The 16,071-nt window shown below is 38.9% G+C and overlaps 1 protein-coding gene across 6 annotated transcripts in view; it reads left to right on the forward strand.

Annotated features, from left to right (window-relative positions):
* Window positions 1–16,071, forward strand: part of Erc1 (ELKS/RAB6-interacting/CAST family member 1) — a 307,389-nt gene that overhangs the window by 55,085 nt on the left and 236,233 nt on the right. For 4 of the 6 annotated variants that reach the window (XR_004770988.1, XM_027429282.2, XM_027429284.1 and 1 more), the window contains 4 exons: window positions 2,013–2,087; window positions 7,535–7,690; window positions 9,253–9,336; window positions 12,402–12,569. Coding sequence is in view for 5 of the 6 variants with exons in the window: in XM_027429282.2 (XP_027285083.1) it covers window positions 2,013–2,087; window positions 7,535–7,690; window positions 9,253–9,336; window positions 12,402–12,569 (483 nt within the window). In the remaining variant the exon portion in view is untranslated. The remainder of the gene's footprint in view (window positions 1–2,012; window positions 2,088–7,534; window positions 7,691–9,252; window positions 9,337–12,401; window positions 12,570–16,071) is intronic. The other 2 variants (XM_027429286.2, XM_027429287.1) reach the window with 1 other exon arrangement.

A 16,071-nucleotide genomic window follows, 5' to 3' on the forward strand; every position in this document is an offset into this window, starting at 1 on the left:
CCTATAATAAATTACTAGACAATTACTAGACGTACAAAGCAGGAAAATATGCTTATTTCAGGAGACAGACATTCATCTATTCTTCTCTTCACTAACAAATTTAAGATAATATCCTGGCATAATAATTTTACTCCTACTGTCTTTGGTGTGTATCTATAAATCACATGGACATTTTCTTGTTTAAACATAACAACATCAGCTAATCCACCTTAAATATTTAAGAGACACTTGAGCTATGAACAGTTGGAGGTAAAGCATTCATTTGGTATGAGGGATGAGAGAGAGTTCGACAGCTAAGCATATTTGGGGAACAGCTAGGTGTCCAGTATGATTGAAATACAGTGATGAAAAGAGGTTTTACAGTCTTTCAAGAAAACATGTCACCTGGAGAACTTTGACAGGTGTGGTACTTTGAATGTAATTGGCCCCCATAATCTTATAGGGAGTGGCACTATTAGGAGGTGTGGCTTTGTTGGAGTGGGTATGGCCTTGTTGGAGGAAGTTTGTCATTGTGGGGGTGGGCTCTGAGGGTTGCTGTGCTCAAGATACTGCCCAGTGAGTCAATCAACTTCCGGTTGCTTGCAAGATGTAGGACTCCCAGCTACTCTTCAAGCACCATATCTGTCTGTATGCTGCTATGCTTCCTACCATGATGATAATGGACTGAACATCTGAAACTGCAAGCAAGTCCCCTCAATTAAATGTTTTTCTTATAAGAGTTGCTGTGATTGCGTATTTTCATAGCAATAGAAACCTAACTAAGACAACTGGGTTTTGAGTGTGGGGTGACTAGATCAACTTGTTTTTTTTTGTTGTTGTTGTTATTTCTTTTTTTTTTTTATGATTCATAACAGTAATTTTATGGTTGTCTGTGGCTCATAGTCATCTAGAGTGGGGTCTGATGCCCTCTTCTGACATAAGAGTGTACATGCAGATAGAGCACTCATATTCGGAAAATAAATAAATAAATAAATGTCTAAAAAATAAAAAAGAAAGCTGTCATATTTTCTCATTTTGACCTACTTGGAAACTTGTCCAACTGAGTTTTTCTTCCTCTCTAGTCCCACTGGAAGTGTTCATCACAGGTAACCAGGCACTTGTTACTCTGGAGGTGAGTGCTGCAGTTAACATAGAGAACATCATAACTCTGCAGTGCAGGTTGGCTGTGATGGCCTTTGTTTCTCCTTTTTGAAAAGGGATATTTTCACCTGTGAGGTTGTGGTGCACACCTTTAATCCCAGTACTTAGGAGGCAGAGGCAGGCAGATCTCTGAGTTCAAGCCCAGACTGATCTACAGAGTGAGTTCCAAGACAGGCTCCAGAGTTATACAGAGAGACCCTGTCTTGAAAAACAAAGCATTCCACCCCAGGGGGCTTTTCATCTGGGCAGTGGTGGAGCACACCTTCAGTTCCAGCACTTGGAAGGCAGAGGCAGGCAGATCTCTCTGAGTTTGAGGACAGCCAGGTCTACAGAGTGAGTTCTAGGACAGCCAGGGCTGTTACACAGAGAAACCATGTCTTGAAAAACCAAACAAAAAAACAAAAAGGCGGGGTACCTTTTTTGTCTCCCCTTTTAAGTCATTTACAGTTTTGGTTTCATGTCTTACTAATATGTCGATCTAATGATGTGTGGTAGTTTCTATGATTGTAGTTGTTGGTATTACTATGACTAATCAAACAACTAGATGTTCAGAGCCAGGGATCCTCCAGGTATGTTGAATTAGACAGAATGCAGTCTGGATTTCCTGATCCACAGGTAAGGGTCTGTGGCAAAGAAAGGGTCCACTGACCACAAATTTGACTTAGCTATTTTCAACATCTTACACTTCTAGCTAGGTGCTGTGGCACATTCTTTTAATACCAGAACTTGGAAGGCAGAGGATCTGGTGGGTCTGGGTTCAAGGCCAGCCAGGTATACATAGAGAGCTCCTGGCCAGCCAGAGCTACAAAGTGAGAACAAAAAAGGCATGAGTATAGGAAGGCAGCCACTGACTCTCTTTTGCTTCTATTTAGGAGATGCATCGGAGATTTGAGAATGCCCCTGATTCTGCCAAAACAAAAGCCTTGCAAACCGTCATTGAGATGAAGGTAAGTGAGAATCTCATGAGGAATCTTGGAGTCACCTTTCACTCTTGACTGCTAAGATTGCCTTCCTGCATGTGTAGAGAGTTATGGTAATAATAATACTTTGCTCAACTGGGAGACTGAGAGGAAAGTGTAGGACTTCATGAAAGAGTGCCTTAACAGGATTTTCAGTTTCTTTTTAGTTGTTGGACATAATTTGAAGGAGACCAAAAAGAGTTGTCTAGTATTTAAGTCAAATGTCAAGCTTCTAAAGTAGAGAGGAGATTATTAGGCAAGAAGAAGGAAAACTAGTCAGGAAGGAGGGTGATAACAGAAGTAATGGGGGTAAACATGATCAAATTATGTTCATATATGTATGAAAATGGTACAATAAAACTGATTATTTTATGTGATTAACATATTCAAATGAAAAGAAGAAGTATGGAAAATGAAATTTATTGGCCTGCAAAGATAGCTATCAGTAAACGGTTTGCTGGGCACCTGAGCTGGATCCCTAGAACCTATGTAGAAAAGTTGAGCTGCTTGGCACATGCTTGTGATTTCAGCACTGGGGAGATAGGGACAGGGAACTCTCTGGGCTTGCTGGCTGGCTAGCCTCTCCTACTTGGTGAGTTCCTGACCAATGAGAGCTTTGTCTCACAAAACAGAGAGGATAGTGTGGCTAGTGCTTAAGGAACACTATTGGAGTTTATCTTTTGGTCTGTACATGCATACTCATGTCTGTCACCCACATATACATGCTTGCGCACGTGTGCGCGCGCGCGCCCACACACAGAGAGAGAGAGAAACAGGGAGGAAGGGAGGGAGGGAGGGAGGGATGAGGAGAGAGAGAGAGAGAGAGAGAGAGAGAGAGAGAGAGAGAGAGAGAGAGAGAGAGAGAGAGAGAGAGACAGAGAGAGATTTAAACTCTTAATGTTAGGATCCCATACTTCTCTTAAAGTTGACGGGTCTTTTTTGTTTTGTTTTGTTCTTTGGAGACAGAATTTCTCTGTGTAGCCCTGACTGTCCTGGAACTCAATTTGTAACCTAGGCTGGCCTTCAACTCACAGAGATCCGCCTGCCTCTGCCTTCCTAGTGCTGAGATTAAAGCCACCACCACCTGGTATACTTCCTTCATTTTTAAGAACAAAATTTGCCAAAACCCAAGACTTAGTAGTCATAGTTGTGCCAGTTGTGCTTTCAGTAAGAGTTGTGCTCTAAGAAGGAAGCACCTAGCCAGCTCAGCTTGTACCTCAGAGCATCCTGCAGGTGCTGTTGCTAGGGTTAACCATTGTTCTTCAGTATGCAGTGTAAATGCTCCATGCCTAATTCCCATTTTTTCATACATATTTGATGGTTGAAATTTATTAGAAGTAATGCATTTTAACTGCTTAATCAAGGACATTGTTTTAAAATTTTAGTTATTTATTCTTTTCTTCATTGCCAGTTTATCTCCCTAAAGAATGTCATGACTACTACTGTTATGTAGTGCCACTGTCCTGGCTTGTGCTCAGGTACTAGTACCTTTGTCCATTGTTTCCTTTATCAGTGCAACTGTCAAAATATTGGAAAGACTCAATGATAACTGTAAGATAACTGTGAAAGTTGCTTTAACTCTGAAGACTCTATGTCTAGAGGACGCTGATTGGAAAGATGATATTTTGAAAAACTGCTTTAAGTCAGTCATTAGTTAAAAATCTCCAGGAGTTACAGAGTTTGCTTTCTGAATTAAGCTCCTTTGATTTAAAAATCTAGCTACATTTTATCAGATATGTGACAAGAAGCAAGTTCCTAACCTCTCTATGGCTCTTTCTCTGGTTAAAGAAAAAAAAAATCTGCTAATGGTGATAAGAATCCCCTTCATTGGCTAATTTGAGGTTCTGTAGTTAAAACCTATAAAATGCTTTGGACACAACCTTGCACATAGGTAACAGCTGATGTTAGGTGGTATTGCTAGTATTTTTATTAAACATATGGTCTTCTGGTTTCCTTTGTTGTCACAATTTGGCTTACAGTTCTGTGTAATAGCTCACCATTACAGGGAAGACAAAGGCAGGAAGTTGAAACAGCTGGTCACATTGTGTCTGTAATCAAGATCAGAGAGAAACAAATGTATTATTGCTGCCTGCTGGCTTGCTCTTATCTAGCTTTCTTCTATCTTGTACAGTTCAGGGCCCAGTCCATGAACTGGTGCCACCCACGTTCAGGTGGCACCATCCCACCTGAATTAGTGCAATCTGAACAGTCCCTGCATAGGCCAATATGATGTAGATAACTCCTCATTGAGACTCTCTTCCAAAGCAATTCAGGGTAGCTAGTTGATATTTAAAACTAATCATCACACACATGGTCCTCCTTTCCTCTCCCTGTGTCCTAGGCTGGTTTTGAACTTGCCGTCTTCCTGTCTCAGCTTCCTGAGTGCTAGGATTATAGGCATGTGCTATCTGACTTCTGCTTTATGTTCTTCCTTACAAAAGCCCATTTAGTTCTATCTGCTTTCTTAACTTATTCATACCTCATAAGAGGCTTGGTTTGTGTTATCCCCCATTTGGGGGTGGGTGCATTTATGTGTTTTGAGATAAGGTCTCACTGCAGCCTTGACTGGCAACAGTATGATTTGGCTGGCAATGACGAAACTTTGCTCATATTAAGTATATTTTCTTTTTCAGTGGGGAAGGGATTTCTCAAAAAAAATTTAATTATTAGTTTTTGGGCGCTTTGCAGTTATATAATAACAAGGTTGAATATAATCTTATAGGGCCCTTTCAAATGGTTTAATTTTATGGCTTTTCCTTAGTCACATGACATAGGCTTATTTGTGCATGTTATTTCTTGATCCATGTTGATGTCTAAGGATGAAACACATGATCACACATGGTTTGGTGTTATTTGTTTTAAATTCTTCTCACAGATCAGAGATGTGTAATTTTGTTAATTGGCAGTGGGTACATTTTAAGTCTTACCAAGGTTATATTGTAAAACAAGATTCTGTCAACAAGAAGGACCAGGTGGAAGCTGTGTTGGTTATTTTTCTCATTGCTAGAACAACACGTCTGGCAAAAAAAAAAAAAAAAAAAAAAAAAAAAAAAAAAGGATGTATTTATTTTGTATCATGGCTTCAGGTAGAGTCCATGGGATGAGATGAGGCAGTAAGAGTGTGAGGCATTTGTGTTCACAGTTAGGAAGCAGAAAGACGTTAGTGTTGCTGTTCCGCTGGCTTTCTTCTGTTTATTTAGTCCCGGATGCTTATGGGATAGTGTCTCTCATTTCAAGACTGGCCTTCCATGTTCAACACTTAACCTGGATATACATACCCTAAGATGCCTCAGAAGTTTATCTTCCAGGTGATTGGAAGCTGGTCTCTGATGTTGCAAAATGAGGTAGCTCAGGGTAATTACAATCTTCAGGAAAGCCCAGTTTTCTTGGGGAAATGAGACTACCTTTGGAATTGGAGATGTGGGTGGGGGATTTCTCAAGGAGTAGATCTTAGAAGGCCTATTAAGGAGTGGCTGACATAGGGGAGAAGGCTTGGAAAGTAGAGTGGGAAAGTAAAAGGGAACTTAATTTTCTGCTTACTTCACAGAAAAGTGGAAAACGTGCTTGGGAGAACTATCTTCACAAAAACCCAGGCTTGGTACCATTAGAATTTATTATACAAAGAAGGGCTAGTTTTTCCAACCTGATTTCAAAGAATAAATGGACACATCTTTCCCCTGGCAGACCGTGTTTGCCTTGAGGTTTTCACAGCAACAGTAATGGTCTTTTCTAGAAAGAAGTTTTTGTGCTATATATTTGGTAGTGAGTTGATTTTTGTCTTGTGTTATTGTCTTGAGTGGAGAAGATGTAAGGCTTGGGTCAGGGCCTTGGAGAAGCTATACAGCTAGTTTGCTGTGGTTGTACAGCACTAGTGCTGTTACTCTGGGCCACTGTTGTCTTTTGTGATCAAAGCTGTGCTAAAGATACACAGATCCCTTTTCCTTTCTGTTCATTCCCTCTTGTTGCTCCTAGATGTGGGCATGGAAGAACTTACATTTGACTCTTAGCTGGTGTTTTAGTCATTTTAAAGAGACCATGTCCTGATACTTGCAGAGAAATTTATGTTAATCTTAAAAGTGAGTTTCGGATAGTAAAGTTGGGATAGTATAGGCAAGGGTACTACCCTTTCCTACTTAGCTCCCCAAACCTGAAAATTGCTGGATGAAGTTGTCTCATGACAGATCCTTAAATTCTGTCTTTCTGCACTAGGAATTAACAGTAGCCAACACAGCCAACCCAGACAGACAGTTTCAGAATTCCATCCCAAAATGTTCTCTAAAGCTTGGAGTAAAATGAAGCTATACTTAAATTCTTTAAAGCTTCTATTTCTTAGGCAAATAAGCATGTTCAAAATTATTTTCATGTAGCCATTTTGCTGTAATTGATGATATATGGCATATGTTGAGGATAAGTTATAGGTTGCCACAAACCAAGATATTGAGTATAGAAATATGTAGACTAGGAGGTAATATTTGTGGTAATGATTTATAAAATCAGTGATTTATTATTTAATTTAACTATTTTTGAGATAGGGGGTTGTCTTACTATGTTGCCTAGACTGTCATTGAACTCCTGGTCTCAAGTAATCCTCCTGTTGTCTCTTTCTAAATACCCAGGACTATAGACATGTGCCATGGAAGTTAGTGGATTTTAAAACATATGTAGATATTCCAAATATATGCCAGAAGAACAGAGAATAAGATTTCTAATGTATAAAAAGTAACTGTTACTACAATTATTCTCTCTTGAATTTTTCAATTGGAATGCTAGATAATTATCATCATGTACATAATTATGGATTTTATTGTACAATTCTTTCAAACTTATATTCTTCTCTCTCTCTCTCTCTCTCTCTCTCTCTCTCTCTCTTTTCTTTTCTTTTCTTTTTTTTTTTGGTTTTTTGAGACAGGGTTTCTGGGTGTAGCTTTGGAGCCTATCCTGGTACTCGCTCTGGAGAACAGGCTGGCCTCAAACTCACAGAGATCCACCCGCCTCTGCCTCCCGAGTGCTGGGATTAAAGGCCTGCACCACCAACGCCTGGCTATTTTTTCTTATTTAGTTAAAGAAGCATGCTCCCCAGAGGTCACTAAATAAAGTGATGAAATATTAGAATAGAAAAGGTTTTGCTGTTAATATTACAGTTTTTTCTACTGTCAAAAATTTGTTGATCTTAAAAGAACCTTTAGCTATTCTTTATTGTTTCTACCTTTTAGGTTAATTATGTCTGCTTAAGTTTTAAGGGTCTGTAGCTGGAGGAAGCAAGAGGTGTAATCGTGTTGTGAGCATGTGTCTTCCTCGTCACACATGCTAGAGCAGCAGATTTTTCTGTGTATTTGCTATTAGTAAATTCAGTGTTTTGAGAGACACAGTTAGTTATTAAGCTACTTTTAATCTTTGTAAATATTTTAACACTTTAACTCTTCCGTTGTTCCTAGGATTCAAAAATTTCTTCCATGGAGCGTGGACTCCGAGACCTGGAAGAGGAAATTCAGATGCTGAAATCAAATGGGGCTTTGAGTACCGAAGAACGGGAAGAAGAAATGAAGCAAATGGAGGTGTATAGGAGCCACTCCAAATTCATGAAAAATAAGGTATGGAACAGATACTTCAGTTCCTAGAAGCTTTAAAATTTTATGTATACTTTTTCATATTAGAGATGATAAAGGTCTTCTTTATGTTTTAGTCGACTTTACAGGAGTGGTCTCCCCTGCCCCCACATAGAAACTCCTAGAATTAAAGTCAGAATTACTAGTGTCATTTAGTTACTGCAGGCTTTTATTTAAATAAGAATTGTCTGACAGGACATGTTATAGTTTTTTGTTGTTATGGTTGTTGTTTGTTTTTTTTTCTGTAAGAACTTGTGAAATGATTTGATGGAACTTTGGAACTTTGTTCAGATGCATTTCTTGTTATTGTATGAGACAGCTCATTCTCTACCTGTTTTGGGAAGGTTTTTTTTTCCCCCAAGGCAGGGTTTCTCTGTGGCTTTGGAGGCTGTCCTGGAACTAGCTCTTGTAGACCAGGATGGTCTCAAACTCACAGAGATCCACCTGCCTCTACCTCCCGAGTGCTGGGATTAAAGGCATGCGCCACCACCGTACAGCTTGGGAAGTATTTTAAGTCAAATTCTTGAGAGTTGTTTTCTCCAAAACAAATTAAATGTTTCCCCTTTAAACAAGTTCCAAGAATGGAAGGCCTTTGCTCTCTCCATTTTGGGAGTTCATTTGCTACTAGATTTGTTGCTTCCTATGTGTTCTTGGGCTTGTGTACAGTAGGGTAGTGAGTACTCAGACCTGTCAGTGTGGTTTAAAATCAGCCACAACATTCTTTATTCAGATCCAGAGTCATTTAGTTTGATACTATGAACTATTTAAATAAAATTGAAGATTTTAGTTTTATTGTGGTTTAATTAAAAATTATAATCGTAAAAAATTGGACATGGTGGCACATGCCTGCAGTCCCAGTACTTGGTAAACAGAGGCAGCAAGACTGCTGCAACTTGGAGGCCAGTCTGGTCTACATACATAGTGAGTTCCAGGCTAGCCAGGGCTACATAGTGAGGGTCTGTCTCAAAATAAAAAATAAACAAATAAATAATTTTAACAATGAAATTTTAGCTAGAAAAATATTATTCGCTGCATTTCCCAAATGTGTACAGCAGCTGTATTCTTCAGTTTCTTGGAACTGAAAATGGAAACATTCCCTGTATTTGACTGCCAAGGAATGATACAAGTGTGACTCCTTACCCTGTTGAGGCTTTTTGTTGTGTCTGTATCTGGCATATGTCTATAGAATTTTCCTCTATTACTAAAAGAGTCTGTTATTGATGGTTTATACTAATTGCATGTTATTTAAAAGCTAAAAAATTGATGTGCCCAACTTTTTGTTACCTTGGATTTTCTTCATGATTTTAGGACAAAATATGCCGTATTATAGTCTATATTACACTTCCTTTTTGTTGATCAGTACTTTCTAGTTCTTTAAAAAAGTTTGAAGCAGAGACAGTATATGCCTTTGAAAATTGAATTAGGGGAACAGATTTGATTATTATATGTAAGTTACTGTTATTTCAGAGGTCACTGTGGCTCAAAATCAGATAATTTGAAGACCTAAGTTGGCACATGAGTGAAAAACAATAACAATGTCGTGACAGGTAGAACAACTGAAGGAGGAACTAAGTTCGAAAGAGGCTCAAGGGGAGGAGCTGAAAAAGAGAGCTGCTGGTCTTCAGTCTGAGGTCTTTGCAGTAAGATTTACCTCTCTGTGTGCAGTGATCCCACAGTGGGACCCTGCCGGCTCTGGCTTCTGGGTGGCTTACACTTTCATTCTCTGTGTGGATGGCAGCTCTGCCAATTCTTAGCACTAACCAGCCTGCTCTGCTCTTTTAACTGACCTTTGTTCACAGTTTGACACATATATCACTTGTGCACACTGAGTCCACATGGATTCTGGAAGCCCTACACCTGGTTCTTTGTTGTTTGTGCTGCTCTGTGGATGGTTCTCAAAACTCCCATTCAGCATCCCCTTGTTGAGTACATGTATGTTGATTTATATGAATGGTCTTTCCCTCCATTCTTTTTAGGTACAGGAATATGCAGATGTCTTATGGCCCATCACCTACAACTTACCTACATTTGAAATTGCTGAGAAAAGTGCTTTAGCTACATGGAGACATTATCTTTAAGTTTCCGTTAGGAGGTTTTGCAACAAATGTTATTTTCTTTAGGACAGATGTATAGAGAGTGATTAGCCTATTTAAAGTTACCTGGGAGTTTAGCACAAATTAGTGTGATATTTATTTTAAATTACTAAAGCTGTATTTCAAACCATTCTAATAAATAATAATAAAATAACCACTACTTGTATACTTACTAGAAGCATCTGGGGTTATCCACACTAATTTACAGATGAGAAAACTCAGGTAAGGAAACCACAGCTCATAAGGGGCAGGGTTTGATTGACACCAGCAATCCCATTCTACAAGCTTGTAATTTCTTCACTTTTGGTCTGTATTGTCCATGCACATCTTCTTCAAAGTGCCAAAGATGAATGGAAAAACTACCCTTGGGAAGAATGATGGACTAAGACTAGAATCCAGTATTACTTATGGCTAGTTTGTATTGTAGGTTAAAAAGTAAAATCCTGTGTTTGGAAATGATCTAATTTGGATTATGGTGTTAACTATATATTATCTGGAGGAGAAATTGGTACATAATTTCTTTTTTTTCTTAGCTATTTTATTCATTTATGTGTATCAGACAGCAGGCCAAGTATATCTCTTACATTATTTTATTGAATTCCTAAACAGTATGAGGCTTTGGATAGTTTCTCCATTGCCAGTTCGGCAACCAAGATGTAGAGAATAACATTACTGATCTCCTCAGTGGCTAATTGCCACTATGTGCTCCTTACCTAGTTCTTTCTCCTTCTAGATGGAAGATTTGAGCTTCTAAATTTTTCTTTTGTTGAAAGTGTTTTCTTCTCTTTCTCAGTCCTTAAGGGTCTGTAAAGCTGGTTTAATAATGCACACAGCAAGGAAACAACAGTCCTTTGCAGAGATGAACTCTTTCTCTGTGTACGTGTATATGTGTTTTGGAATTTTATTATGTAGGTTAGTCATCAAACTTGTGATTTTGCCTCAGCCTCAATAGCATTGGCAGGTTTGGGTGTGTACCTCCATACCTGGCTTCTGTTTACTTGTGACCCATGTTTAAAAGTATACAGAAATTTGAATACTATAGTTCTTTCCTGAGAAAGTAGTAATACTTTGAATATTCTGAGCATTTATCTATAGAGCAAATATTTTTGTATTTATATTAATTATGTATATTAAAATTTAAATAATATATATGTTACAGATGGAATAATACTAATATGTATTATTGTTGTTGGTAAAGGGATAGCACTAATATCATTTCATATTTGCATATAATAGGCATATAAAATATGAATGACTACTGTATCAGTAAATGGTTTCCATGTGTATAGAAAAATGCTGTCTTACTGTAAGAGAAGACTCAATTGTTTTTAGTGATCTTTAAACGTAATTGGCATGCCCGCCCTCCCTCTTTTTTTCCTGTTGTTATTGTGGGAGATCAAATGTAGGGTCTTGTACATGTTAGGGAAGAACTCTTCCATTGAGTTATGTTCCCAAAGTAAAAGTCTCATTTTAAGGTAAATTTTGTTTCTTCTAATGAAATTGCTTTAAAAACCTTTTCCCCTTACCTAAGATTAGTAAAAAATTTTAGAGATATTGTTTTCTAAAACTCAAGGAATTTTGGTTCATTTGCCATGAAAGTTACTGATTTACTGTATTTCTGTTCAGTAGTTAATCTGCCTTGTAGCTATTTCCTGTAATATAAGATCAGAAAATGTCATAAGACAGCTTTCCTTTTTAATCTTTTTTTTTTCTTTTTTTAAAAGTTTAATGAGTTCAAAATAGGAAAGAAGGTGGCTGGGTGTGGTAGTAGTGAGGTCTTTAATCTCAGCACAGTACTTGGGAGGCAGAAGCAGTGCACAGCTAGTCTAGCTTTTTAAGAGAAAGCTTTTGTGAAGCTTTTGCTTGAGAAAGAAAACAAAAAAAGTATACCACTAGGATTTGAATTTACTTTCAGTAGAAATAGGAAGTTGCTTTTCCACTCATGTTTTACATCCACACTAATCCTGCCTGTGAAACAGTGTCTTCTGGAGATGGAGGCTTGACAAAATGAAGTGGTGCTTAGGTGATGAATGCTGCCTTGTCTGGTTTCACTGTAATTTCCTCCTCCATCTTTCCCTCCTAAGGCAGTGGTTCTCAACCCGTGGGTTGAGACCATCGGGAAACATATTTCTGATGGTCTTAGAAACTGAGACACATCTCAGCAGAAAAATTACAGTTAGGAAGTAGCAATGAAAATGGTTTTATGGTTTGGGTCATCACAACATGAGGAACTGTATTAAAGGGTTGCAGCATGTGGAAGGTTGAGAACTGTTGGCTTAAGGGGTTTCAGAAACTATTTGAGACAATAAATGAAGATTAGAAATTTCTGTGTTTGTGGAATAACCTTAGTTTTTGGAGAGCATCTGGTATTAGATGTTGCAAAGAGATTAGTATGTCCTATTTATTGACTATTTGATAAGCCTAGGAACTTGCACTGCTAGACAAGTGCTTTACCACCAAAGCATACCCCCTCATCTCTACCTTATCATAAAGTTAATTGTACATTTAGTTTCCTATCTTGTGTCATAAATTTGCCAGATGTCCAGCTACGCGGTAGTTGTGTAATTTCTTTCCTGCTTACAATGTTGTGTTTTCTTTTTCAGATTGGGCAGGTGAAACAAGAGTTGTCCAGAAAGGACACTGAACTGCTAGCCTTACAAACAAAGCTAGAAACTCTCACGAACCAGTTCTCAGACAGTAAGCAACATATTGAGGTGCTAAAGGAGTCTCTCACTGCTAAGGAACAAAGGGCTGCCATCCTGCAGACTGAGGTAAAGGGTGGTTGTGGTTTATGTGGGATCCAGTCTATTTCTAGTTTCATCTTGTTATATATTTGTTATGCTTAGAGTCATGTGATCATTTATTGTGCTCAAACAACCATTTTGTTTCTTTTGTTAGTTTTAATTAAAAAAATGCTATTTCTTTACGTTTCTTAGTATTAGGCTTTATATCACACCTGTACTTCAAACTTTAAATTACTCAAATGAGAAGATAATTATAAAATTATGTCTGATTCATTGAGATTTAGAAGTATTAATTCTTGGCCTTGGGTGTTGGTGGCGCAGGCCTTTAATCCCAACACTCAGGAGGCAGAGGCAGGCGGATCTCTGTGAGTTCAAGGCCAGCCTGGTCTACAGAGCGAGTGCCAGGATAGGCTCCAAAGATACACAGAGAAACCGTGTCTCGAAAAAAAAAAAAGTATTAATTCTTTTGGGGTGAGGATGAAAGAGTTTATTTCATCTTACAACTCTCAGATCACAGTCCATCACTGAAGGAAGTCAGAACAAAAAATCAAGGCAGGTATCTGGAGGCAGGAACTGATGCAGAGGCAATGGAGGAGTGCCTGGGGATTGTTCCTCATGATTCGCTCATCCTGAGTTCCTTTGTTTTCTTTTTTAAACTTTCTCTTTTATTTATTCTTTGTGTCTTTCTTCTCATGCATCTCTGGCTCGTTCATTTCCCCATCCCTTCATATCTGCCCTCTGCCCTTGCAACCTCCCCCACCCACAAAATTTAAAAGGGAAAAAAAAATCAGTCTCATCATGGAAGCCGTAGTGTGATATAGTCACACAGTAAATCCTTTTACCCTCGTATCTTTACCTGCAAATGTGCTTTGTAAAGAGTCTGGTTTGAGGCGTCTGGTTTCTGCTACATTATGTATGCTGGATCCTCACTGGAACGTCTCTTGGATATCCTGTTGTTGCCCTGTGTCATGGAGATCATGCAGCTTTGGGCCTGCATGTCTGGTCCCTTCACAGATTGGTTGGAGGCAGGGATGGGCCAAGTCATAATCTGGTTCAGGGCCTGGGTAGTTTCAGGGTTGGTCAGCTCACCAGCTCTCCATTGTCCTCACCACCAAGGTGAGCTCTCCTGCATTGCCCTGGCTAGTTCAACCTTTGCAGAGATGAACCAGGGGCAGGACCAGGGCCAGTTCTCCAGCTTTAATGTTCTCAGGGTCCGTTCTGCCATACCTACAAGTTCAGGGCCAGAGAAGCATGGTAAATTGTGAATGGCAGTTATCTTGGTTACTTTGGATTACATGTGAAGTCTGTCTCTGTCTTTGTCTCTCTGTCTCTGTCTCTCTGTCTCTCTGTCTCTCTCTCACACACACATATCTCCCTCCCCCCCCCCACACACATGTATTTATTTGTGAGTACATGTGTGTGTATGTGGTTTTGCATGTATGGTAGTGAGGAGGTCAGAAGACAACTTTTGGGAGTTGGTTCTCTCCTGCCACCTTGTGGAATCTAAGAATCTAAGTCATCAGATGTTTATGTTAGCCCCTCTTTCCTGTGAACCATCTTTCCAGCCCTGCTGGCATAATTTTTAAAGAAATTCTGCTTTTTTTGTATTTTTATTGGGCTGAATTTGGATTTATTTAAAGAATTTCAAATGTGAAATAATATAGGAAATACTGCCTTCAGTTCTTCATTTATAAAGAGGGTTTTCATTTTGGTAGCTTGAACATGCATTGCCACAAAACAATTCAGAAGGCTGTGCCAGTGTCTTAAAGGTCTGTCTCACTTCCAGCTTGCTACTGGTAGCTTGGGATCAAGCAGTTGGTTAATGACCATGCAAATCTGTAAAAGTTTGTCATGGTCTGATAAAATTTCTCCTCTGGCAATCCACCGTTCCCTTTGTACCCAGCTTGAATATCTTCTTAGCTAGGTCTTATACAGATGGCCTTGTGATTGGTGTCTTCTACCATGGATGGTAACGACTGTATTTGTTATTGCTCTTGAATGGTTTTATATTTGCCTCTAGCCAGGGTAGGAGTAGCTGAGCCTCAGGAATTACCTCTGTAAATTATTAGGACAGTTGCTCCAATATAGCCTCCTAACTGTTAGGTTGTAAAAATAAGCTTCTTTATAAATTTTGGGGAATCTTAAGAATTTAATACATTTATTTAATATCACTTGCTTCCAAATAATTTCTCTAGTGATATTTGACAACAGTTTTTCCCCAGGCAACTTTCTTTTGTTAGAGCCCAAGAAAAGACAGTTTATACTAATTGCTTAAATGCTGCCATCTTATATTTTATTCCTAATTGATTTTGTTCTCTTTATTGCAGCTGTTTGATTTGATGTGTGAAATAGTGAATTAAACATATGAAAAAGAGCAGGGATTATGGAACTTTTTAAAAATTCTTCCGTATGTGTATGTGTAATGAGCATTTGTGTGGGTGTATTTGTATGTGAGCTTATGTGTGGAGGCCTGAGGCCAATTCGAGGTGTTGTTCCTCAGGTGCCATTTACCTTGTGTATTTAAGGCAGGCTAGCTTGCCTGCCCTGGAGCTTGTTGGTTAGGCTAGGTTGACTGGCCCGAAAGTCCTGGGGATCTTTTTATCTCCTTTTCTTCAGTGTTGAGGTTACAGATGCATTTTGGGATTTAACTCAGGTTCTCATGCTTTTACAAGTATTTTACTGAGTAAGCCAACTCCCAACCCCTCAATTAAAAATTCTTGAAGGAAAACATTAATCTGGGGAAAGGTCTGTGTGATAGTCCCTCCTCCCATCTTCTAGGATGTCTAGGATGAGGACTTCTGGTGTTCAGAACTATACAATATTATTGAAATTGCCTCTGATTATAAATTTCTCTTTTAATCTGTTGACCTTCACAGAGGTGATCAAACTTTAGTAGAAATAATAGTTGAAGGCTGTAAAGAGGGCTCAGAGGTTAAGAGCACTGGCTATTCTTCCAGACGTCCTGAGTTCAGTTCCAAGCAACCACCTGGTGGCTCACAACCATCTATAATGAGATGTGCCCTCCTCTGGCATGCAGGTACATGCAGACAGAACACTGTATACATAATAAATACATCTTAAAAAGAAGAAATAATAGTTGAAAGTAGAGATTTATCTGCACAAGGTCAAGCCTGTCAGTAATCCTCGTGCAGATGTGGGCAGAGCCTATAAAGATCTCCTGCTAGTTGAGGAGCTGTTGATGGCTGCTGGGAGGGGGTGTAACTTCTGGTTGGTTGTTCATACTCTTGCAGGCAGCACTAGTTGAACTCAATGGATTATTAAAAAAGAGAATGTGAAAATGGGAGGACTAAATATTCAGGGGACTTCTTGGGAGTGTGAAAGGGGAGTTGGGTTGATATGATCAAGATACATTGTATACATGTATGAAATTATAATAAAAAGAACTCCAAAAATAGAGGTTGGGGTGGTGGTGGCCCACACCTTTAATCCTAGTACTTGGGAGGTAGAGGCAGGCAAATCTCTGTGAGTTCAAGGCCTGGTCTACAAAGTAAGTTCTAGGGCAGCAAAG

This window comes from Cricetulus griseus, chromosome 8, assembly GCF_003668045.3.
Source record: "Cricetulus griseus strain 17A/GY chromosome 8, alternate assembly CriGri-PICRH-1.0, whole genome shotgun sequence".
In the NCBI taxonomy this organism is placed as follows: Eukaryota; Metazoa; Chordata; class Mammalia; order Rodentia; family Cricetidae; genus Cricetulus; species Cricetulus griseus.